Source organism: Neofelis nebulosa, chromosome 5, assembly GCF_028018385.1.
Source record: "Neofelis nebulosa isolate mNeoNeb1 chromosome 5, mNeoNeb1.pri, whole genome shotgun sequence".
In the NCBI taxonomy this organism is placed as follows: domain Eukaryota; kingdom Metazoa; phylum Chordata; class Mammalia; order Carnivora; family Felidae; genus Neofelis; species Neofelis nebulosa.
This window is the reverse complement of record NC_080786.1, coordinates 12,360,220-12,383,154: the sequence shown is the minus strand read 5'-3', so window position 1 is coordinate 12,383,154 and position 22,935 is coordinate 12,360,220. Positions and strand designations below refer to the sequence as shown.

Genomic DNA, 22,935 nt, shown 5'->3' with positions numbered 1-22,935 from the left:
TTTTCCGGCGTTGGGTTTCCCGGGAGAGCTATTTGCTTTTATTCCCAATGAACCTGGCCACCTGCCTCTGCAAATGTTTCTCTCAGATAAAGGAAATAAGTTCATTGTGTAACCTGCTGGAAGATCTCCTGACCAGAGAACCGTACACGGTTGGAACTGGAATGAGCATATAATTAATTCCCTACCCAACCAACACGCTTGGGAAAGGAAAAGGGGCTCCTTGAATGATCGAACTTCAAAACAGGTGTGCACATGGATCTCTTCGGGCAAACCTGGTCAGCCTAGCAAGAAGGGAGGGTTCAAGGTTGCCCCAGCTTTCCCTGTTGCAGAGGCGCTAAGGCTTCTCTCTTCACAGGCAGTATTGGAGTGCAAACCCTGGCACTTCTCTCACTCCTGGGCCACTCTGATATTAACATTTATTGCCATACTCCATCCATTCTGCGCATGAAATGTCCCACCACTATCCCTCTGTGGTGGCTGCTCCTTTACACTCACTGAAGCGCCCCCACCCCCACCCCCCAGGAAGGGCCAGTTCAAAACGGGAGGCAGCACCCCAGAGCTCCTCAGAAACGCTGCAGCTTGGGGGGCCTGGATCAGAAATTTTACATTTTAGCAAGATACTCATTTGGTTAACACGCACATTAAAGCTTGAGGAAAAAAAGGGGGGGGGAAAAAGGAAAAAAAAAAAAAACTTCCGGACTTGGACCTACAGTAAGGAAAACATTTCACAACGAAACAAAAGTTTCTCGAGGCGCTACTTGCTATTTAATTTGAAACAAAACTGCGCTCACGCCTCAGATTTCGGCATCCGCTCGCGGGGGCTGCACTTGGGGGGCTGAACACACGATCCGGGAGCACCCGGGAACAATGCAAAGGGGGGTGTGCGGAGGGGGAGGATGCTTGGGGCGGGAGCTCGTGCAAAGCGTGCAGACTCGCGGTGTTCGGCTACTTTCTGAGACGCGTGCCCTTAGTCACGCGGGGGGGCAAACGCTCGGAGCCAGCGACTCCTGAGGGCGGCGGGGGCAGCTGAAAGTTTGCCAAAGCCCTCGGAGGGGCCGGTCTCAGGGACGTGATTGGCAGGCAGGAGGGAGAGCGAGGGCTGAAAGCCGAGCGGAGGGAGAAGGCTCTCGGGCGGCGAGAGGTCCTGCCCAGCTGTTGGCGAGGAGTTTCCTGTTTCCCCCGCGGCGCCCGGGCGAAGTTGAGTGAGTCACTCGCGCGCACCGACCGACGACACCCCCGCGCGCGCACTCGCCGGGGGCAGGAGCCGGCCTCCTGCGCAGCTCCCCTCGGCCGCCGGGGGCCTCCCCGCGCCCCGCCGGCCTCCAGGCCCCCTCCCGGCTGGCGAGCGGCGCCGCATCTGGCCCGCGCATCTGCCCGGCCGGCCGGCGCAGGGTCCCGAGAGGGCGCGGCGCGGGGGCGCAGCCGGGGCTCCGGGAGGCGCCGTCCGCTGCGCTCCGGGCTCGGTCTATGACGAGCGGCGGGGGCTGCCATGGGTCGGGGGCTGCTCCGGGGCCTGTGGCCGCTGCACATCGTCCTGTGGACGCGCATCGCCAGCACGATCCCGCCGCACGTTCTGAAGTCCGGTGAGTGCCCCCTCCCCCCGCCCCAGGCGGGCTCGGCGGGGCGCCGGGGGTCCCCGCTGCGCTTGACAGGCGGCCCCGGGCGCCCGGCGCTCGGGCGGAAACGGCAAAGTTCCCTCGGCGGCACCCACGCAGCCCGGGTCCCCGAGGGGCGCCGGGGTGTGCGTTTCTCTTTCGGAAGAGGAGGAAAGTTCGAGGGGAAGGGGGCGCGGGGCACGTCGGGCCCCCTTTGTGCGGCCAGGAAAGGCGTTGCGCCGGCCGCGTCCGAGGCGCGCCCCCACCCCCGGAAAGGGAAGTTTGAGAAGTTGCTCGGGCATCCGAAGGAGGCAGGGGAGCCGCGCGGCCCGGAGCCGAGGCCGCCGAGCAGGCAGAGCAGCTGGCGCACCTGGGGTCGCCGCGGCCCGGGCCGAAGCCGCGCGCCCACCCGGGTCTGGCCGAGCCACCCCCTTCAGTGGCCAGCGAGTCCAGCCTTCGCTCGGGGGAGGCGCCGCACGTCGCCCCAGGCCGGCTTCTCGGCCCGCAGTCGCTGTCTGCAAGTTCCAAGGAAAGAAACAATTTCCCGAGGAAAGCTCTCTGGCCCCGCTGATGGCTGGGCGTGGACGGGGAGGGGAGCAGGGATGGTCAGGTGGAAGGCGGAGAATTACGAACTCAGTGCCTACTAGGTGCTGGGTGCTGGAGATGGGGCCTGGAGCGAGACTGCCCTGCCTTCCCTGAGTTGATGGGTTCTGGAAATGTTCGATTCCTGACCGTCCGTACGCTTCCTAGAGGTTTCTGAAGGTGAAAAATGCAGGAATTGAGTTCTTACTGACTTGCTGCGGAAAGTGCGGAACCCCTGGGACCTTAAAAGTTAAAGTTTTTGCAGCTGTGATTCCGACAACTGAGTGTCTGCAGCTGGGGTCAAAGTGAACTGAGTATTTGGACCTTTCGAGGCCTCAGTTCCTTCATCTGTAAAATGGTTACATTGGGATAGTTTTACATCCCTTTCATTGGTAGCGCTTGTCGCTGCCTTTCCCCTTCGGTGATTTGGAGATGCCTTGTGTAGGTAGATTTGGGACGAAGTGTAGAGGATCTGACAGGCCACATCACCTCCAGGTACTTGCTTGTTTTTCCCAAGGGGCCACAGGCAGACTTGACCTTTATGTTTGTCCAGAAGAGAGAAGCACCGGGTTCTACATGGTACCTTTCAGAGGATTTGAAGTGAGTTGAGAACTTTTTAAAATGATGCCTCATAGGGAACGTGGCATGGAGATGGGAGTTTTCAGTGGAATAAGGCAGAAGAACTGTTGTAAACATAACGTCCTAACGCGCATTTGAGTTTAATAAGATCCTAGTATTTCATTCTTGGATGTTTTCCGACGTTGCAGCGCCACAATGTTCAACTGTCTCTGATTATATTCCAGACACTTAAAAACTGAACTATATTTTGCTAGTAAAGCTTTGAAACAGCACCCTTCATTTTCCAAGTACGTTAAAAGTCATTAAAACTCTTCGTTTCAGATTACGAAAGAAGGAAATCAGCAGGCCCTGATTTGGTTAGGTTTTGTTTACGAGGATAAGATTTATGAATTTTCAAATTCCAGACTCAGTAGTTCATGAGTCCGTTTCATTTCATCTGTATACACATTTTTAAACAAATAGCTTAAGAGCCTAGTGGCTTTTCATTCGGGCTTGTGAACAGTTTTGCAAAACCCACAGGTTTCATATTTTGATGGAATTAAAGTTTCCGAATTTGAACTAAGGAATCACTTTGAATTTGGATTCATTTGAAATTAAATTTTCAAGGATAGTTGAAGGTTGAAGGTAGCTATAATGAAAACAAGAAACCTACCTTCCACTTGCATTTTAATTTTCCATGTGAGTAAACGGTTTCAGGATTTTTCTAAAGTAACTGGTAAACTGTCCAGGCTTTTTCAGAGCATCTTAATGTGTGATAAGATGGGAGGAAATGAGATTGTTTACCGTGTCTTGTTAGGTCATCTAAGTAAGTCCCATCTTCTGTTTGGCAGACTGATAAGTGGGCAGAGGATTTCAGCATAAGAACGAACTTCTCGAAGAAATGTTCTTAAATCCTGTTTTGTTTGTTTGTTTGTTTCGTAGACCCACTCTTCCCGAATGCCCCAAATTAAGTAATTACTCTTTAGGGGAAAATCTTAAATGTCAAAAAACTCTTCAGATCTGAAAAATGCCGCTTGTACTTTTCAAATCCCTAACAAGAGATTTCTGTGGCGGTCTCAGTGTTGGTAAAAGTGTCACACAGATAAACTTCTTTCCTAAAATCATGTTATGTACTTACTTTGTCAAGGTCAGAGACTAGAGATTGCTAGGCCCGGAATTTGATCTTTGGTCCTATTGCTTTTCAGAAAACACATTTATACCCCTAGGCCACTTCCTTTAATAACAGCTTACTTTTCACCCGTTATGGTTTATACAAAAAACTCATCATAGTTTGGATTTATTGCCTTTTATCAAGGTAGCACCCCATGGTGATGAGTCCTCATTACAGTCTGTGTAGCTATCATAACTGCTACAAGGTTTCAATTTTATTTTTTTAAATGTTTCTTTATTCTTGAGAGAGAGAGAGAGAGAGAGAGAGAGAGAGAGGAAGGGACAGAGAGAGAGAGAGGGAGACACAGAATCCGAAGCAGGCTCCAGGATCCGAGCTGTCAGCACAGAGCCAGACGTGGGGCTTGAACCCAGGAACCACAAAATCATGACCTGAGCTGAAAGTCAGACGCTTAACTGACTGAGCCACCCAGGTGCCGCACATGGTTTCCATTTTAATTTACCAATCCTTTGTTATCAATGCTACTTTAAAATTTTTTCTTTATTTTTTTTTAACCCGAAGTTTCCAATTAAGAAAGCTACCTCATTGGTGCCATTGTAAAAAGTGGCCAGTACTCATTCTGTCTTCTCAGTATTTATGGAGTATGTTCTTGTGCCAGGCTCAGACCTGAAGACACTGTCCTGAATGAATAAGATGAGACTTGGTCTTTGCTCTCATTGAGTTTAACGTTTGGGAGGGTGTGAAAGGCCTCGTGCAAGGACTTTGAAAGGCCTCCATAAACAAGGGCACATAGTTTAACCCTGTGCACTTGGAGGCGTTAATGAACCCTGGTGGTTTATTTCCTAGACCCCTCTTTCAAAAGCCCATTTGCTTGTTGAATGCTCTTATAGGAGTGCCTGTTGAATGTTTGTTTTTCTCCGTCCCTCTGAACATCTTTTCTTTCCATTGGTCTGTCCTTTTCTATACCTGCCATGTTGTAGGTCCCCACTTGGGCCACCCTGGTTCCCCACTCTGTAGCCATTGTGGTAGACCCAATGTGCCCATCCAGTCTTTCTTTTGAGGATAGGCTTAGAGATACCAGCTTTGGAATCGAGGCCTCCTGGGTTCCAGAACCACCTCCTGCTTACTGGCTATGGGGATTATGGAGCCATGGTAAAGATTAAATGAAATAAAGCTTTGAAGTGCTTAACACAGTGCCCACAGCATAATAAATGCTCAATAAATAGCAGCTTTCATTATTATTAAGTCCTCAATCAGGCCTCACAAGATGCTCCATGATCTGGTTGTCCTTTGATTCTGAGACTTTGCATCCCACCAAGTGTCACATTTTCCCAATGTACCCCTGTCATCCTGTATACACACGCCCTGAATAGTTTAGCCCTTTTAGTTAGTGTCTTTGTTCAAGCTGCTCTCTGCTCACATCTCCTGTTCCCTGAATAACTTTCCCTTGTCTTTAAGACTGCACTCAAGGGGCGCCTGGGTGGCTCAGTCGGTTGAGCGTCTGACTTCGGCTCAGGTCACGATCTCACGGTCTGTGGGTTCGAGCCCCGCGTCGGGCTCTGGGCTGACAGCTCAGAGCCTGGAGCCTGTTTCAGATTCTGTGTCTCCCTGTTTCTCTGACCCTACCCTGTTCATGCTCTCTCTCTGTCTCAAAAATAAATAAACTTGAAAACAACAACAACAACAACACTTTGCTCAAGTGTCATCTGCCTAAAGAAACCTCAACCCCAGGTTGAGCTAAGACCTTAGCACCCAGGAAATGTTGAGCTGAGCTGCTGGTACAATCCAGACCAAGCATTTTAACAACCAGGCAATCACTATGTATCGGGAGTTTGTCTGAATGGTAAAATCTTACTTTTGGTTAGAATAGTTTTGGCTCCGGGGTGCCTAAGTGGCTCAGTTGGTTGAGCTTCTGATGTCGTCTCAGGTCAGAGTTTGTGAGTTTGGTTCATGAGTTCAAGCCCCACATCGGGCTGTCTGCTGTCAGCACAGAACCCACTTTAGATCCTCTGTACCCCCCTCTCTCTGCCCCTCCCCTGCTTGCTCGCTCTCTCCCTCAAAAATAAATAAACATTAAAAAGGAAAGGAATCGTTTTGGCTCTGATCTCAGTGGGCAGTGTGGCTGTTTTTATCCTATGTCCTTGTTTTCTTATTCTGGTGAGATATGGAATAAGAGGCTTCAACTTCTGACAAGGCATGAAGGAAAGTTCTCATCCAGTCCCTTCAGCTATGCATTTTGAATTAGCATTAGGCATTCTAAGCCCTTCCAAAACGTTAGGGTTTCCACCGAAGAAATTCTCCAGTAAATCCTGAATTCTCTGTCCTTTTTTTCGTTCTAGAAGGTTGTCGAAAGGAGACTTTCATTAAAAATGAAGTGCTGAAATCTAAATATAGCTTTTAAGTTTCTTTTTTCATCAGGGTTTTATGTTTTGGTTTATAAGCAGTGACGCAGAGTTGGTCTAAGGGCAGAGTGGCCCTCGAGCAGTCTCTCTGTGCTACAGAGCTGTGTGGATGTTATTTAGGTCTGATGCAAACCACCAAAACAGGTTAAAATAGGGTGCAGAGGAAACCTACTTCCTGGCTAGAGCATGGCATTATTTAGCCAATTTCCACATAAAAGCATAACTCCGCTCCCTTGTTACCTTCCGCTCTCTGGGTCCTCACTTACAGCTTTGGCCGATTTAAGGCATGATTCTCAGGGGAAGTGACTTAGCAGAGAAGCATTAGCAGTAAGAACACTCACCACGTGTTTTGTGCTACCTGTTTTCCGTGTCATCTTGTGTCCCGTTCCCCCCCCCCCCCCCCCCCCCCCGCCGTACTGTTGCTTCTGACCTGGGCACCGAGATCATTCTCCTTCCTTGCCTGGCATGTCAGGAGGGTTTAGAAGGCCGAGCGGGCACATTAGCTCATCTCAGGGAGAAGTGGGGAGAAGGGAAACCAGCATTTGAAAATCTGCTCGCAGCCAGCTGCTTGACATGGCTGATCTAATTTAATCTTCAGAAGAAGCCTGCTATCTTTATTTATAAATGGGGAAGATGGAGTCTGCTCAAGGTCACTCGAGGTTTGTGTGTGTGTGTGTATGTGTGTATTCAAAGTTTGCCCGGCTTGCACTCTGCTTGGCTCTTTTACGTGGTGTATCTGTGAGTACAGAAGTTGAGATGGAAGTTCGGGAGGGCGTGAAGAGTCCCCGTGTTTCAGCAAGGGGAAAGTGACCCTCTGATAGGATCAGTTCAGTGCCTCTGATTTCATGATTTGCTCTGCTTACGTGATCTGCCTCCTTCCTGACTCTCTTTGTACTACGGAAAATCAAGATAGGGCAGTCTCTTTGCAAGGAAACTCTACTCTTCTAGTCTGATCACAGAGGCCTTCATGTGACCCATGGTTTGACTGTTGGCGGCGATTGGAAAAGCACCATCCAGGCCTAGCGTGTGGGCAAAAGGGGCCTCTGCCCAAATTCCAGGCACGTAGGGTCAGCCTCTGCATACAGGCCGCAAATGACTGTTGGTGAGAGCAGAAGGAACAGACTTTATCAGGCATACCAAAGGGGGAAGATTCGACTGTTGAGGTCCACCCAATCTGAAGGCTTGCAGGTGGTTAAGATTCTTCTCCTCATGATAAGTTCCGGCCTTTTACTTGCTATGATCAGCTTTTTAGGTCTTGGCACTCAGCAGGAAGCAACTGCCTCCTTACATGTAGTCAACTCAGCATGGCTTGCTTAGGCTCTTATGGGTTCCCTAGCATCTTTGTTTTGTTTATGGGGCTGAAGCACAGCTCTTTAGGATGGCTTTAGCTGCAGACTAAGTGCCTGTGACTAGTGAGGCTGTGAGTGGGAAAGACTGTCTGCTCTGAAAATATGCAGCTCACTCACCCCCTCCCTCCCTCCCTCCCTCTCTCCTTCCCTCCCTCCTTCCCTCCCTCCCTCCTTCCTTCCCTCCCTCCTTCCTTCCCTCCCTCCTTCCTTCCTACCCTCCTTCCTCCCCTCCTCCCCCCACCTCTTTCCCTCCTTGCCTACTCACCTCCTTTTCTTTCTTTCTTTCTTTCTTTCTTTCTTTCTTTCTTTCTTTCTTTCTTTCTTTCTCTTCCTTCCTTCCTTCCTTCCTTCCTTCCTTCCTTCCTTCCTTCCTTCCTTCTTTCTGATGAGATCTCCTCCCCCTCCCAGTTTATTTCAGCTCAGTTAAAATATAGGCCTAGTGTATGGGCAAAAGGGTCCTCTGCCCTTGGTTGTAGAGGGCACTACCTTTATTCTTCTCAAGTCAGACCCCTTGTCCATGGGGTGAGGAGACTCTGGGCCTCTGAATCCAAACTCCTCCCTCTTTTAGGTCACGTTTCAGGTACCTGGGAACCACAATTCGCTGTCCAGATGGCCCTGTTAGCTTTGACAGACTATATGGACCTTTTGGTCCATTTTGGTGAGGGCCCATATAGCCACTAGTCTGTGCACCTGAGCGATGGCTAAGGGGCAGCTGTGTGTGTATGGGGTGTGTTCAGGGGAGTGTTACAGCTTTTTGTGTCTGTACATATCTTACAAGGTCCCTCTTGATGTAGGATGGAAGGGGCAGTGGAAAGAGGAAGCTATGTTGTTGGCCAGGCCCCGGACAATGTTTACCCAAAACACCCAGTTCTAGGGAGGGATTTGAGTAGTTCAAGAGTTTTAAAATGATACTTGGTCCTGCAAAGTGTTATGAAGATATATTTTGTCAGTGGAAGTAGGACAAAACCTATTTTACTGAATAGTTTCTCAGCTTAATTTAGAACTTCCAGTATTTTGCCCTGTGGTGTGTGGGCCTCTATTTGTCCTGGCCCTGGCTCTTCCAGTGCTGGGGATGCATCTGGCCTCAAGAACATTCCTTTGCAGAGGTGTGGGGTACAAACTTAGATTTTGTGGATTGTATTATATTTTCCCTGGAGAGACTGGTCATTCATGAAAAAGCTAAGACTCTGTTTGTAATTATAACGTATTTTTTGTGTGTGTGTGTGTGGTTCAGTTTCTCATAGTATTTTCTTGAAGGAAACTTTAGTTCTATTCATTTGACTTGTTCTGTGTGCTATTTCACGTATACATTTTTTTTTTTTTTTTAAAGATTTCCCAATGCCTAGTTGCATTTCCTCCATGTGTTGGGAACACTAGGGCAGGGTGAGACTTATCTAGATGTTTTCTTCCACTACTGTAAATATTTTTACATGAGTATCCGTGGCCCTCTCAAGCCTCTGTAAGGAAAACAAGAACAGTAGAACAAGTGCTAAGAAGGAAGAAGCCCTTCTGACCCTATCAAAGGTACAGATTGCCCAAACTATGCATGTTGGGGAGCCGGGGAGTTGGCAGAACAAACATGAACGTTTCGAAGGAGAATATGAAGTCTGGTACATACTTAGAGCGTAGGCCACAGCAGGTCTTATCTGAGAAAGCTGTAAATCATTACAGAGAATTCACTGACTTGGGAGGAAACTCAGCCGGCTGCTTTGTGGATATGACTGGCCATCCGAAAACTCTGTGCAACTTTTCTACACAGGGATATCGAATTGGCCTCATGCTCCCTGTGAGTGAGGAAGTTCTCTCTCTCCAGGAAGCTTTATTCAGGAGCCTTCATGAACAGGTTTCCCAATAATGTGTGTAGCTCGCTTCTTGAGATCTTGCTACTTCCTGGATCATGCTGAGCATCACATCTCTATGAGTTAACCTTCAAAAAAAATTTTAATGTTTGTTTATTTTTGAGAGCGGAAGAGAGAGACAGAGCACGAGTTGGGGAAGAGCAGAGAGAGAGGAGATACAGAATATGAAGAAAGCAAGCTCCAGACTCTGAGCTGTCAGCACAGAGCCCGATGCGGGGCTCAAACCCACAAACTGTGAGGTCCTGACCTGAGCCAAAGTGGGACGCTCAACTGAGCCACCCAGGTGCCCCTCTATTAGTTAACCTTCAAAACAACTCTATGAGGTAGATTTTATAATGCTCATTGTAAGTCCTCCGGAGTTTAGGAAACTTAGCAAAGTCTACCTGGGTAGCAAATGATTATGCTGGGATTGGAACCAAGATGGTTTGGTTTAGACACCTGGCTTCCCAGTTGTTACATTACATACTATACAAAGGCGAGGCTGCCTAAATTGACATAGTAGTTTCTCTATTGTAGCAGGGGTGGGGGGGGGGGGGACATAGAGGCTGAGAAAAATAATGATTATATCCAACATTTTTCTGATGCTTTAGTGTTTTTCATTTATTATCCCATTTAATCTCTTTAGCTAAATAAAATAGTGCTTGATTCATACGCCAAGTAATCAGACATCATGCCTGTCTTGTGACCTCAGTAGGAAAATGAAATATATACATCCATTGATGCATTGTGGAACATTTATGTCCTCAAGGAGCAAAACCGGCCCTTTATTTGGAAGGACTGGGGGGAATTCAAGGATGTGTAAGTATGTAGGGAATATATATGGTGTGCCAAGGTGGGATGTAACTTGCAAGGCTTATCCTTGGTATAGGCCCATCTCCTGGCTCTGGAAGGGGGACTGGCAATGTGGTTAGCGAGTGTCATCAAGTTGAAGAATATTTAAGAAATTTGGGGCTCCTGGGTGGCTCAGTCGGTTAAGCGTCCGACTTCAGCTCAGGTCACGATCTCCCAGTCCGTGAGTTCGAGCCCCGCGTCGGGCTCTGGGCTGATGGCTCGGAGCCTGGAGCCTGCTTCCGATTCTGTGTCTCCCTCTCTCTCTGCCCCTCCCCCGTTCATGCTCTGTCTCTCTCTGTCTCAAAAATAAATTAAAAAAACGTTAAAAAAAAAAAAAAAAATCTTGTGGTGCCCTAAATATCACAGCTCACGTATAAAAGAAACTTGATGGAGGTTTTCCCAAATTTAGAGGCAATTCAAATATTTATAGGATATCACTTAAAATGACTTATGAAGCTGAAATAAACTTTTTCCAAGCTATTAAACAATAAATTACAGGGGCGCCTGGGTGGCTCAGTCTGTTAAGTGTCCAACTCTTGGTTTCGGCTCAGGTCATGATCTTGTGGTTCATGAGTTCAAGCCCTGTGTCAGCCTCTGCGCTGACAGTGCAGAGCCTGCTTGGAATTCTCTCTCTCTTTCTCTCTCTCTCTGTCCCTCCCCTGCTTTTGCTTTCTCTCTCTCTCTCTCAAAATAAATAAATAAGCTTAAATATTTTTTAAAAAATTACAAATTCTGATCAACAGTTCTAGCAAAGATTGAGTTCTTTCTTTCTTTCTTTTTAATGTTTATTTGTGTGAGAGAGAAAGAGACAGAACATGAGCAAGGAAGGAGCAGAGAGAGTGGGAGACACAGAACCCTAAGCAGGCTCCAGGTTCTAAGCTGTCAGCACAGAGCCCGAGGCGGGGCTCAAACTCCTGAACCGTGAGATCATGACCTGAGCCAAAGGTCATGCTTAACCAACTGAGCCAGCCAGGCACCCCTGAATTATTTTTCTATTATCTCTATAGAGGATATTGTAAAATATCTTTGGAAGAGGTGATCAAAGAGTATGCAATCAAAAAAAGTAGCAAAAATATTTCAAAGGTATGTCAGACAGTTAATAAAAACTTTTTTTTTTAATTTCATATTTGTGGTATTTGTAGCTTTTTAAAATTGTAACTTGTAAGATGCCATTTTAAATCCTAAATATTTGCTTTCATACCTAAATTTCTATTTTTAATTTTTGTATTCTTTTCCTTAAAAAATGCCCTGAAATTTAAAAGCTTCACAAGATCCAACTCTATGCTTAATGGTAGGATTTGCTTTTTGGCCTAAAAAGTAAATAGAAGTGCCTCCTTCCCCACCCCCATACAAACAGAGACTGAAGTCTGCATTGTTACATCACCAAACCCAAACTCCTCCCCCCCACCCAGGCTTAGCTAAACCCTTCATCATTTCCCTAGCTTGGAGGCCCCATGCCAAGTAGAAAAGAAATTGTAAATATGTAATTATCACAGAACCTTGATCTTGAATGAAACCCAGATCTGACCGTTAGTTTGAGTGAAGATTCTGCCTGGGAGACAGCTGAGGAAGACTAAAGTGTGTTATGACAACCAAGGTGTCTGGGTGACTTGCCTAAGTCCCTTGGCCCCACTAGGCCTAATTTTTTTCTATATACAGTGGCAAGAATTGGACTAGATGATATTTCCAGTTTTTTTTCTGTTTTGAAATGTTTCATTTTGTAGCTTAGTGGAGGAAATCATTGAAACTAACTCAGAAAACATAATCCTTAACTAATCTAAGCAGAAAACTCAAAAGTCATGACAGGTCAGAACTGACAGATAAACATCCACTTGGAGTTTGTTGGAGATGACTACTCTTGAAAAAAGAAAAAGAAACCATAGTTATTTTGAAAATTTCTTGGTACAGGTGCCTGAGCATACACCCTAACTAAATAGTATGTTTACTTGAACCTAGCACTTCTTCCTTGCTGAAGAAAAGACTTACTTGGTTTTGGTGGTAATACCATTTCTCTTTGGTTAATTATGGCGTTCTCATTCCCCCTTTCCCCTGAATTGGTTACAGTGTCTGGGAAGGCTTTTCCTGAGGAAGAGAATTATGAAATGCTTTGCCGTGTCTAGGAAAAGAACATCCTAAAGGAGCTTCTATGGGTTTTTTGGGAAGAGAAAGGAAACTCGTCTGAATATATTTAGTCTTCTCCTGCCTTTCAAAGATTTCTCTACCACTTTTCTTAACATAGTCTCAGAAAAGACAGAATTTGCTACAGATTGGCAGATTGCAGACTGCTTTTTTTAGGCAGAAGAATAGCTATGAGCCCCGTAATTGCATTTCTGTAGTGTCTGCAGACACCAGTTAGCACAAAAGAGGAATCTTCTAACTATTCCTTTGAATGACTATCTTATTACTACATCTCACTTTTATATGTTGTTCCCCAAAACCCATAGGATTGGGGGAAAATGTTGATAAAATTTGACCTCAAATATGTGAAAAGGAAAAAAAAAAACCCCACGGTCACATTGTGGAATCCCTTAAATCCTATTGTTGTAAAATACTTTCTAACAGTCTCAGCCCATCCTGAGCACTCTCTTATTCTTATCATTTCTATTATAATTAACCATATAATTTTTATTGCCTCTTATCACCTGTTTATTTACTGCAAGGATCCACAGGCCAACCAGGCTTTTCCTTTTTTGCTATTTTCTGTTTTCCATCACCTCCAGCAAGCCCTGCTTGTCCTGTTTGCTCACCCCTTCAGGAACCTCATTTAACATCTACTTTTCATGTGTTATAATACAGGTTGAAGTTCAGATCTTGAGCTCAAGCATTCTGACACCAAAACATTGCTTTTACATCATCCCCTGATAACAGCAACTGAAGATGTTCTGATACCTGGCTACTCAACGCGTGGTCCAGAATCTGCATTTTAACAAGATCCCGGGGTGATTCATGTACATACTTGAGAAGTCCTGCTCCAGTAGCATTAAAGCATTTTGCACAGAGGAGTCAAAGGATCTACAGTGATTTTGGGAGATCAGATCAGACTTGCTTCTGCCACTGAGGAGGAGAAGGATTCCAGGGGAGTAGTAGCTCCTGGTTTTCGGAGGGTGTTTTGAGTCCTCCCTAGCTACAAGGCCCCCTTTAAACCGTATGTAAGTAATGCTCCGAGGCTAGCAGAGGCGAATGCTCTGACAGCGCTTCAGGTCAATTACTGAGTCAGTTTCACCCTGTTTACCCAAAGTGTCTTCCATGGCTCTACCCTTGACCAGCAACCAAGATCCTAGGGATCCATTTCTCTGCTGAACTCATGGCATTTATCACGTTTACTCATTAGGCTTTTAATCACAGACTACCTTGACATTTGTAGGCCTTAATTAAGAGCTATCATACCTTGGCATTTCTGAAAGTGGCTAGCACTGTGCTGTATATAAAGCATGTCCCCAGTAAAGTAATGAATAAATGCCCGGTTTTTCAGGACATGGTTCTCCTCTTCAACATTAAAAAAAAAAATCTTTTGCCTTGAGAAACTTATCTGGTTGATGCTGAGTGAGAACTCACTAAATTTTTCTTGAATCCATCAACATTTATTTTAGATGTTCTAAGCACCACCGTGGGCTTTTTCTGTGATTGGTGACTGTATTTTATTTACCATAAGGCAGGTTTTTTTGCACCTTGGTTACTTTCATCTTTAAGAATTTTGGGTCACTAGCAGTTACAACAACAACCAATTCTCATACCTCTTCCTGATCTTATTTTTTTCAAATAACTTTATCTTCTGACTTTTTTCTTCTTCTTGACAATTTAACTGTATTTGGCAAAAACCAAAATAAACAAAAAACTGAAAAAACTTTCCATTGAAACTTGTATCTCATGTTGCTGCCTTTTATATCAAATGTCAACTTATTCAGCAGAATAACTGTAAATCTTAATACCTCGAATCTCTTAAGCAGATGTTTATTTACAACAGGAACCTAATTACATGAAATGCATAACCATTTGCTTTCATATTTGCTCTTAAATCATGCTACCATAATGAAAATCTGAACTCTTACCTTCTGCCGTCTGTAAGAAGCTCAGTGGTTTCTGCCCATGGACACCCTCTGTCCCTTTTCTCTTTAATAAATATACATGGCCATCAGTTAAATCTTCTCCCCAGACTTCATTTTGAACAGGTGACCCCTGCTAGAAAGCCTTCCATGGATCTTCTCTGTCGATCTCGGGGATGGATTACATGGCCCTTGCTTTCTGTTTGAGGTCAGGCGCTGCATCAGTATCCTTGGTTCCTAAGACTCACTGATGGTTCTTCCTAAGACTCACAAGATGGGTTTGATGATTGCATGCGTGAATGAGGCCAGTCCTCTCCCCCATTTCCCCTTCTTCTCTCAAGCATGCTATGGGCCCTGGTTCCATTCAGACTGGGTCTCCTCACACATCCTTTTGCTTTTAGATTTTCTATGTTTGACTGTTCTGCTCCCCCACGTTTTCCCATTCTCTACCCATGTCCTACAACACCTCCACCATGCTGAAATAATGCCTGACCAAATGCCACTCCCTCTGTTGGGTTTTCAGTTTATTATCCCATCAGATCTCCTTTCTTTCTCCTCTTTGCAGCCTCTCTAACAGGCCTGGCTTCCACACTCAGGTGGCTTTGGTGGCCAAGCTACTCTTGGCTGTATTATGTGCCCCTTATTAGAATGAAAATTCTTTGAGGGACAACCTTCTGTCTGATTTTTCCTGGCACTCAGTGTGTATTCTCACTGAAAAAGGTAGTTGCTGTTTAGAATTTATTACTTTTAAAGACCAGGGAAACTGCTTATAAATCCAAGATGGGATGGAGATAGATCTATATCTATAATATTAACTATAGATATTTTTTATATAAATTTAAATATATTTTTCTAGACTGTTGACCCTTTCACCACCAAGTGTGTCATCAGTGGTCTTGTCATTTATTGCCACCTTGAGGGAACCTTGGGCTTGTGGGAAATTTTAAACCATCTGATGCGTGTAAGTTGCTCTTTGCAGTGGAGGATCCCCTGTCTTCGGTCTTTAGTTTCTGTGAACTTGGGGGAGCTGTAGTCTGTGGGTGTCATAGCCTGTTGTTTTTCCGTCCGTCACCGACCGCCTTTGGTTCATTTATCCTCTTGTGTGTGAATCTTTTGTAGAGGGCCCAACGTGTTGTGACTATAGAAGCCAGAAAAAGTCATAAAGGAAATCATAATACCATCAGACTCAGGACAGGTTTTTATTTATTTATTTATTTTTGCCACTCCTGCCTTTCATTTTTATGAATGGTGGGTTATCTCCTGCCATTGGGATAGTTGGGGAAGGGACAGTTGAATGAAGGAGTCTTAGTGCAATGGAGAGTGTCCGAAAACACCCTTCCACCTGCCCAAGGGAGGACATCCCATATTGCAAAGATGACTCCTGGCTGTACCTTCTGGAAAGGCTGTAGACATGGCCCCTAGCTCTCTTCCAGCTGGATTGTCACCCTTAGATCCCCCTCCTCCAGGGAAATTTTGGAGCTACCCATGAGTTCATAACATTAGGCATGGCTAGCAATGCCCTTTCTGTTCTATCTAGGGAGAAAGGGAGATGAAATAAGAATTTTATGTCTTAATATTCCGTCGCACTTACAGGAAATGGTTTTAATTTGATGGATGTTGGTTAGCTTTCAAAACTGCTGAAAACCTTTTATCTTTCAAGATTTTGACGATGAAATTGGTGAGGATGTTTGTGGCAATTATATAATCGGTTATGCAGCACTGTGCAAAGCATTTTGTCAAACTCAGAGCGTCTCCTGTTACCAGTTTATTAATGAAATACTTATCTTCAGGGCCAAGGAAGGAATCTAGTTTCCTACTAGTTTCATATTTACTTGTTGGATAACTGTTGGAGCTACAGTTAACTCTGTTCGGAGCTCACTGGCTTTGTTACTTCTCAAGGTATAACTCCTCTTAAAAGCAATTGACTAAATGTTAGATGCCTCTGTTAGTCATCTTCTGCTAATCAAAACAGCTTTCTTCTTCTCTCTCTCTTTTCATAGAGAGTTCTGTAATTCATCTTTAAGTTCTGGGAAGGGAATCTTCACCGTGAGCTCTGATACAAAGTACTGTTTTGATTACAATCAGTACTTTAATAAAACGTATGTGAAAGTGAGTTACGGTGAGCATTTGATAATGTATATAATTGTCAAATCACTGTGTTGTACACCTGAAACTAATACAATATTGTATGTTGAGTATACGTCAGTTAATAATAATAATAATAATAATAATAATAATAAAGGAGTATTTAGAGGGAGCCCCTGAATGTCTGATTGATCTTGTGTCCCTGATCTTAAATCTACTTCCCTTGTTACACAAAGTGACCATAGAGGCCACCCTGGCACTCGTGCTCTCTGAATTGAAGTGTCTTTGAAGTTAGGGGAAAATGAAGGGATCAGAGTGAGCAGCTGATGATTGTGCTGGTTGAAAGCCACTCGTGTGACCTTTATCAGCAGTGACCAGGGCTGCGGTAGAACGTCCTGCTTGTGGTGAACATTTCTGCCCACAGCCCTCCCTGGTGCATATCTCTTGGGAACACGGAAAATGTCTTTTGTTGTTCAAATAGCTGTTAAATGAAGATGAAAAGCACAACAAACATCGTAAAAATAGTCATTTGCCAGCTTGTCCAGGCAGATAAAAAACCTAGTGTCAGGAAAACAGAAAAGAGCAGTGATTTGAATAACTTTATGAGTTCTGAGACTTACGGGGGAAAGAGTACCAGTGGGGAAAAGAGTCTAGTCTGATAACTTTGAAGAAAACATATTGACCATGTCTGGTTATAATGATTTTCAAATAATCCCTTATGTTAATAGAGTGCTTTATTATCTGTAAAAGAGTTTCACCTGGATATCATATTTCATTTTGGAAACGACCCTCTGAGTGGGTGTAATTACCCTGTTTTACCAATAATATGGAAATGGAAGCCCAGAAAGATGAAACCATCTAAGGCCTTGTAAAGCATCACAAGTGTGTGTTTTTGTCATTTTACCATCTTTTAGTCATCGTACCCCTGGCTGCTTAATTTCTAAGAAAATGTGAGACAAACGCTATGGTCCTATCATATTTTTATCTTTCAGTAGCCAAATTGAGGAAGACGGGATCGTAGGATTGACATCAGAAGCCTTGTTCTTTGCCTCAAAAATTGGAAACCATATTTGGGACCGGCGAATACCCTCCTTCAAGATACACTTCTTTGAGGGTTTTGTCACCCGTCTTCCTAGAGCTGAAGCTATATAATGAGTTATTTTTCTTGTTCTCCTTTTCTTGTAGGGCAGTTTTTCTCTTAAACACCATGCGGTCTGCCTTCCCGAGGGTTATATCACCATTGCCAGTAGGCACATGTCGCCATTTATAAAAGACTATGGCTTTGCCACAGTCTTGTAGTTGTGCTCGTCTTCAGAGTTTCGGGATGCTTCCCATAATCACACAGGAAGGGTGTGTCTTCACCATATAGACATAGAGGTCAAGTATTGTCCTTGGCTTCCTTTCCCAGAACTTCTTAGAGATGAATGTCTGAGTAAAGATACGGAGAAGAACAAGATTGTTTTGACTGGCAGAACACAAGAAACACAGGCATCCAGTATTCTGGATACCCTAAATTACTTTTGTACCCTAAAACCAAGAGCACACTGTATACACTGTATGTGAGCCAACTTGACAATAAACTATTTAAATAAATAAATACATAAATAAAAGGAAAAAATAAATTACTTTTGTATACAGTAGCTTCTATCTTGAGGAGTAGCAAAGCCGACTTATTTGACTGACATTTTCAAAGGATATGGTAAAGAATGACCTTGATTGGCAGAAACTGCACTCAGCTTGCAAGCTACACAAAGCTAATGGACACTCCTGCTTGCCTGCAATTTGTTCTAGAAATGTCATTTCCCCCACAACATAAAAAGAGAAGTTGAGTCATGATGTTGTTTTACTTAATTTTGGTTAAGGAAACAAATCAAATCAGCTCCCACACTATAGTATGGACTTCTTTCTCTTCTTTTCTACCATTCTTCTTTTTTTTTTTTTTTTTTTTTTTCCAGTGGACTTGAGACTAAGGATTATTCTGATCTTTCCATCTCTGGGAAAATTTCCTAGAAAAGATGATCTTCCTTAAGTAATGACTGGGTTCATGAATTTATATTAGAATCAGATCTTCTTCAAATTAGAATGGATTTCAGTGTTACTTTTCATGTACTTCTTGTTTAAAAGGGATTTCATGGTAAATCTTCTAGAATACTACCTATTATATAATCCTTTTAAAAATGGTAATTTGTGCATACCGATTCCTGTTAAGGCAGATGTAACTGTATTTAGAAGAATATTCAAATTTTGAACATTTCAGAGGCGATCCTTCTTCAGATCTGGTGAGATAGTACTCAGTATATATCTGTTAAATGGAATAAGAAAGAAAATATACCACAGAGACAAGGAAGAGAAGTTAAGCTGTAGGACTATATTGACTTAAAACTTATTTTTTTGTGTGTTCTATCTGTTTAGCTTTGTGATTATCTGAAGGAAAAACTTGTCCACAACCACGAACTCTGATCTAGGAGCTATTTATCTTATTAACTCCTTTGGTAGTGCATCTGAAAGGAGATAACACTTTCCTATGTTGGACTTTTTGAAGTCATTATTCATTTTGCCTTGTGGAGTCAAAGCCCTTTAGAAATTCAGCTTTCTCAGGAAACCTGCCCCTTAGGTCTTCAAAGAGATCTCCCTTCAAACTCATGCTCTTGGTGATTGACCAGGGATTTCCACCCTTGAAAAACATAGGAATATGTAAAATCCCTACTAAAAAATTAACCTAAAATGACCTTCCAGGGGTGCCTGGCTCAGTTGGCTCGGATGACTCAGTTGATTGAGGGTCTGACTCTTGATTTTGGCTCAGATCACAATCTCACGGTTTGTGAGTTTAAGCCCAGCGTGGGGCTCTGTGCTGACAGTGTGGAGCCTGCTTACAATTCCCTCTCTCCCCCCTCCCCTGCTCGTGCTCTCTCTCTCTCTCTCTCTCTCAAAACAAATAAATAAACATTAAAAAAAGAAAAACAAAAAATAAATAAAAATGACCTTCCAAGCGAGAATTTGTACAACAGCAACCAAATGCCTTGGGACCGATTATGTTTACGATCCCTGCCCTATCCCAAAACATTACTGGAGTTTGAGTCACATAAGAAAATCACTTGGGTTGGGTTTGACCCAACCCGTGTGCGTTGATAAAAATGTTCTGTTAATAATGCAGTTTGCGACTTTCCCCGCAGCCAGGCCAAGTTGAGAGGCATGGTTTGCAGGCAGGCCCTCCTCTCTCGCGGACTGCCTTGCTCCCTATCTCTGACCCCTGAGCTTGTTCCTGTTTAGCTCTTCACTCCATACACAATAAATCCTTTCCTGAGCTGTATTTACTTTTTTTACTTCCGGCTGCACATTAGAATCATATGGGGAGCTTTTAAAATAATCCCAGTGCCTGAGCCAAACGCCTGAAGTTCTGATGCATTCGCCCTGGTGGAGGGCCCGAGCATCGATAATTGTTTTAAAAGATCCCCCCATGATTCTGTTGTGGAACCCAGGTTGAGACAGACTGATTTCTACAAATGGAGAATTTGCACAGAGAAGTCGAGGCGTTCACTTAATGTCCCGCAACAAAGTAGTACCATTTATGACTCCTGACTCTAAATCCAGTATTAACAAATAAGGGCAAGGCTTTGTTGGAGAATGAGGGGAGAATCAAAATCCCTTTACTTCTGGAAATTCATCGGCAGAGTGGGGTTAAACACACACCCATCTAAAAGCCTGTCTCACGGTACAGGTGGTTAAAAACCAAGGCCGAAGGAATCGGAGTGCTGGGCCCTCCTCAGTGGTTGTATTTGTGCACCTGCTTCAAGGGAACCAAGGGAAGCTGGGGGCATGCCTGCTTGCAGTATATACCCAGCAACCACACCCAGGACTCTTCCGGTTCTCCCGAGCGACTCCACCCTCCAGAGCGGACAGTCGGCACACTCACTGAGCTGGGCCTCTCCTTGGGGAAGGTGTCAGATGCCAGGTGTCCTTGGAGAGGCCATTCTCTGAGTTCCTTTCCAGCTGCTGGGAGAGGCGCTGCCCTCTCTCTGAGGCCTGGGCAGACCACGTTGGGGATGGTAGATCTTATGCGGAGGTGGACACGCTGGGGGTGGAGAAGGAAGAAAGGGTGAACATATCATAGGGGTTCTGATAAGACGTCGTTCAGCAGAAGGATACTCAGATCATCGGGGCCTTAAATGCCAGGCCATGTAGTTGGGCTTAATTCTCCGAGTCACTGGCAGATTGTAAGCAGGGACGTAATCGAACCATCCCCAGGCCAGACGTTTGTGATGGGAAGGCTGTGAATGCCTTTCTTCTCTTTTCCTCTGATGCCTCTGCAGCTAGCAGAGGGCAGCGGAACCCATCCCAACCTGCCTGTGCACCTGGTCAGCACCTGCACCCTTCTGGATTCTGATCCCACATCAGGGTTAGGGTGTCATCACCGGCACTTAATGGTTTTTTAAAAAAAAAAAGAACAGTTCTTTCGTTGGACCTCAGAAGATATAGGTGGAAGCTCTTAAGCATCGCAGAACCTCGACTGTCTCCACCTTATCTTTAGGTTCTGTGCTGATCTCGCTCCATACAAAGTAGTCTGCCGACTCTTCTGGAATGAGGTATGAACAAACCAAACAGGGGCACAAATTCATTAATTGCAAGGGGGCACTTTCTTTTGCCAGACCTCACTTATAGATGCTTTCCTGACGTGTTCACACCCCAAGTATCTCAAACATATGCCTCATACTTTTAGAAATCTGAAGAATTTAGAGTTTCAGTTGGGTAGAGCCTCAATGGAATACTTTTATTATATCTAATGCCATTTTAATGGGCTTGAGACTAGGGAGGTTGGATTGATTGGACAACGTATATAAACCACTGCAAGGAATTTACTAGAGTGGAGAACGATGCCAATAGCTCAGAAATGTGGTATTTAGGGAGCTTTTTACTTCATAATCACCATGACAACATTGGGACAAATTGTATAGCCCTCTTAGAGAGCAAGCACTTGTTTGCTGGAACTTTCTGCGGTGGTGACAATGTCTAATGTCTGTGCTCGCCACTGTGCTAACCATTAGCCACCTGTGCCTTCAAGTGTGGCCAGTGCAGCTAAGGAATTGGGTTTTAAATATTATTTTATCTCAGTTACACTTAAATGTAAATGACCGCCTGTGGCTATTGGCTTCCATCATGGACAGAACAGTTATAGAATATCCTTAAAATCCTCATTCCCTTCAAGTCCTCTGATGAAGCACAATCAGATAATTTCTTAGCACCTATAATCATAGGCAGATTACATTATTTATACCTTTCCAGTCCTGTACTTTGGAATTGTAGGCTGTTTCTGTCTTGGATATATGATATTCTAATGTTTACGAAAATACTCTTTAGTGTAGTACGCTTTAATTATAATACTTTGTTCTAGGAGGATCCAGCCGGGGCCTCTTTTATCATCTGTGTTTTTAGTTTTAATCTTAAAAGGGCTATAAAAATAGTATTATTTTGTGGGAGAAAAAAATATGCTTAACGTCAATGCCTGTGGAGCGGTAGGGATTATGAAACATTCAAACTCCTCCTGGAAATACTGGATAAAGAGAAGTTAAAGAGGCAGGTAGAAATCTCCAAGGAGAAAACTTGCCCTGGAGGAATGCTTTTAATTAGATTTAGCTTCCATCAGAAGAGTCTAGCAAGGTGGCTTTCCCTGAGGGCATTGGGATTTTCCCCTGTGAATAAATTCTCTCTGCCATCGGTCACCTCTCTGCTACGTTCTTCTAGAAACTCAGCCTTACTTGGCATGCCGTGACTTAAACCCTCCAAAAAACCTTGGAAAAGAAGCCAGTATTTTTTCTAAAATGTTAATTTCCTTGCTTTAGGCTTATGTAGGCTTTGACTGGAAACTCAATCTGTGCGCCTCGGCTCTGCATTATGTTTCAGTCATTGAAATGGGGCTTAATAAGAATTACTTGATACCTTAGGAGTCAGATGAGCCTCACTTTTTTTTTTTTTTTTAAATAGTCTTTTATCTTAGGCACAGGGATTTGCATTTTGAGAGGTCGTGCCAGCTGACTTGAGCCTCTACAGGTTTCAGCTTGTTGCAAACCTAGTTTGGTCCATTTTTCTCACTTCTGGGACCTTCTGTTGCTGCCACTCATGGCTTATGGGTTTACTGAGGAGATCTAGTCCCTGTCCCTAATTGTCTCCTGTCCCTACCTCAGCAGTAATACTACAGATAGCCAATCATTTCATATATAACACGTCCCTTAAGAAGTCGGGATGGAATGTTGGGGCACCTGGGTAGCTCCATTGGTTAAGCATCCGACTCCTATTTCCACTCAGGTCACGATCTCACAGTTAGTGAGTTCGAGCCCCGCATTGGGCTCTGCACTGATAAAGCAGAGCCTGCTTGGGATTCTCTCTCTCCCTCTCCCGTGTGTTCTCTCTCTCTCTCCCTCTCTCTCTCTCTCCCTCTCTCTCTCTCTCCCTCTCTCTCTCTCTCTCTCTCTCTCAAAATAAATAAAATAAGCTTAAAAAAAAAAAA

The 22,935-nt window shown here is 44.4% G+C and overlaps 1 protein-coding gene and 1 long non-coding RNA gene across 3 annotated transcripts in view; both read left to right on the top strand.

The window, feature by feature from the left end:
* The first annotated feature begins 850 nt into the window (after positions 1 to 850).
* TGFBR2 (transforming growth factor beta receptor 2) overlaps positions 851 to 22,935 on the top strand; it is a 91,625-nt gene continuing 69,540 nt past the window's right edge. Inside the window, exon 1 of one of the 2 annotated variants that reach the window (XM_058729646.1) lies at positions 851 to 1,583. In XM_058729646.1, the coding sequence (XP_058585629.1) occupies positions 1,490 to 1,583 (94 nt within the window). In that variant the 5' untranslated portion in view covers positions 851 to 1,489. The remainder of the gene's footprint in view (positions 1,584 to 22,935) is intronic. The other variant, XM_058729647.1, reaches the window with a different exon arrangement.
* LOC131511700 (uncharacterized) lies at positions 1,590 to 22,859 on the top strand. The gene is made up of 2 exons (XR_009261677.1): positions 1,590 to 6,925; positions 13,102 to 22,859. It is a non-coding gene; the product is annotated as an uncharacterized LOC131511700 (long non-coding RNA).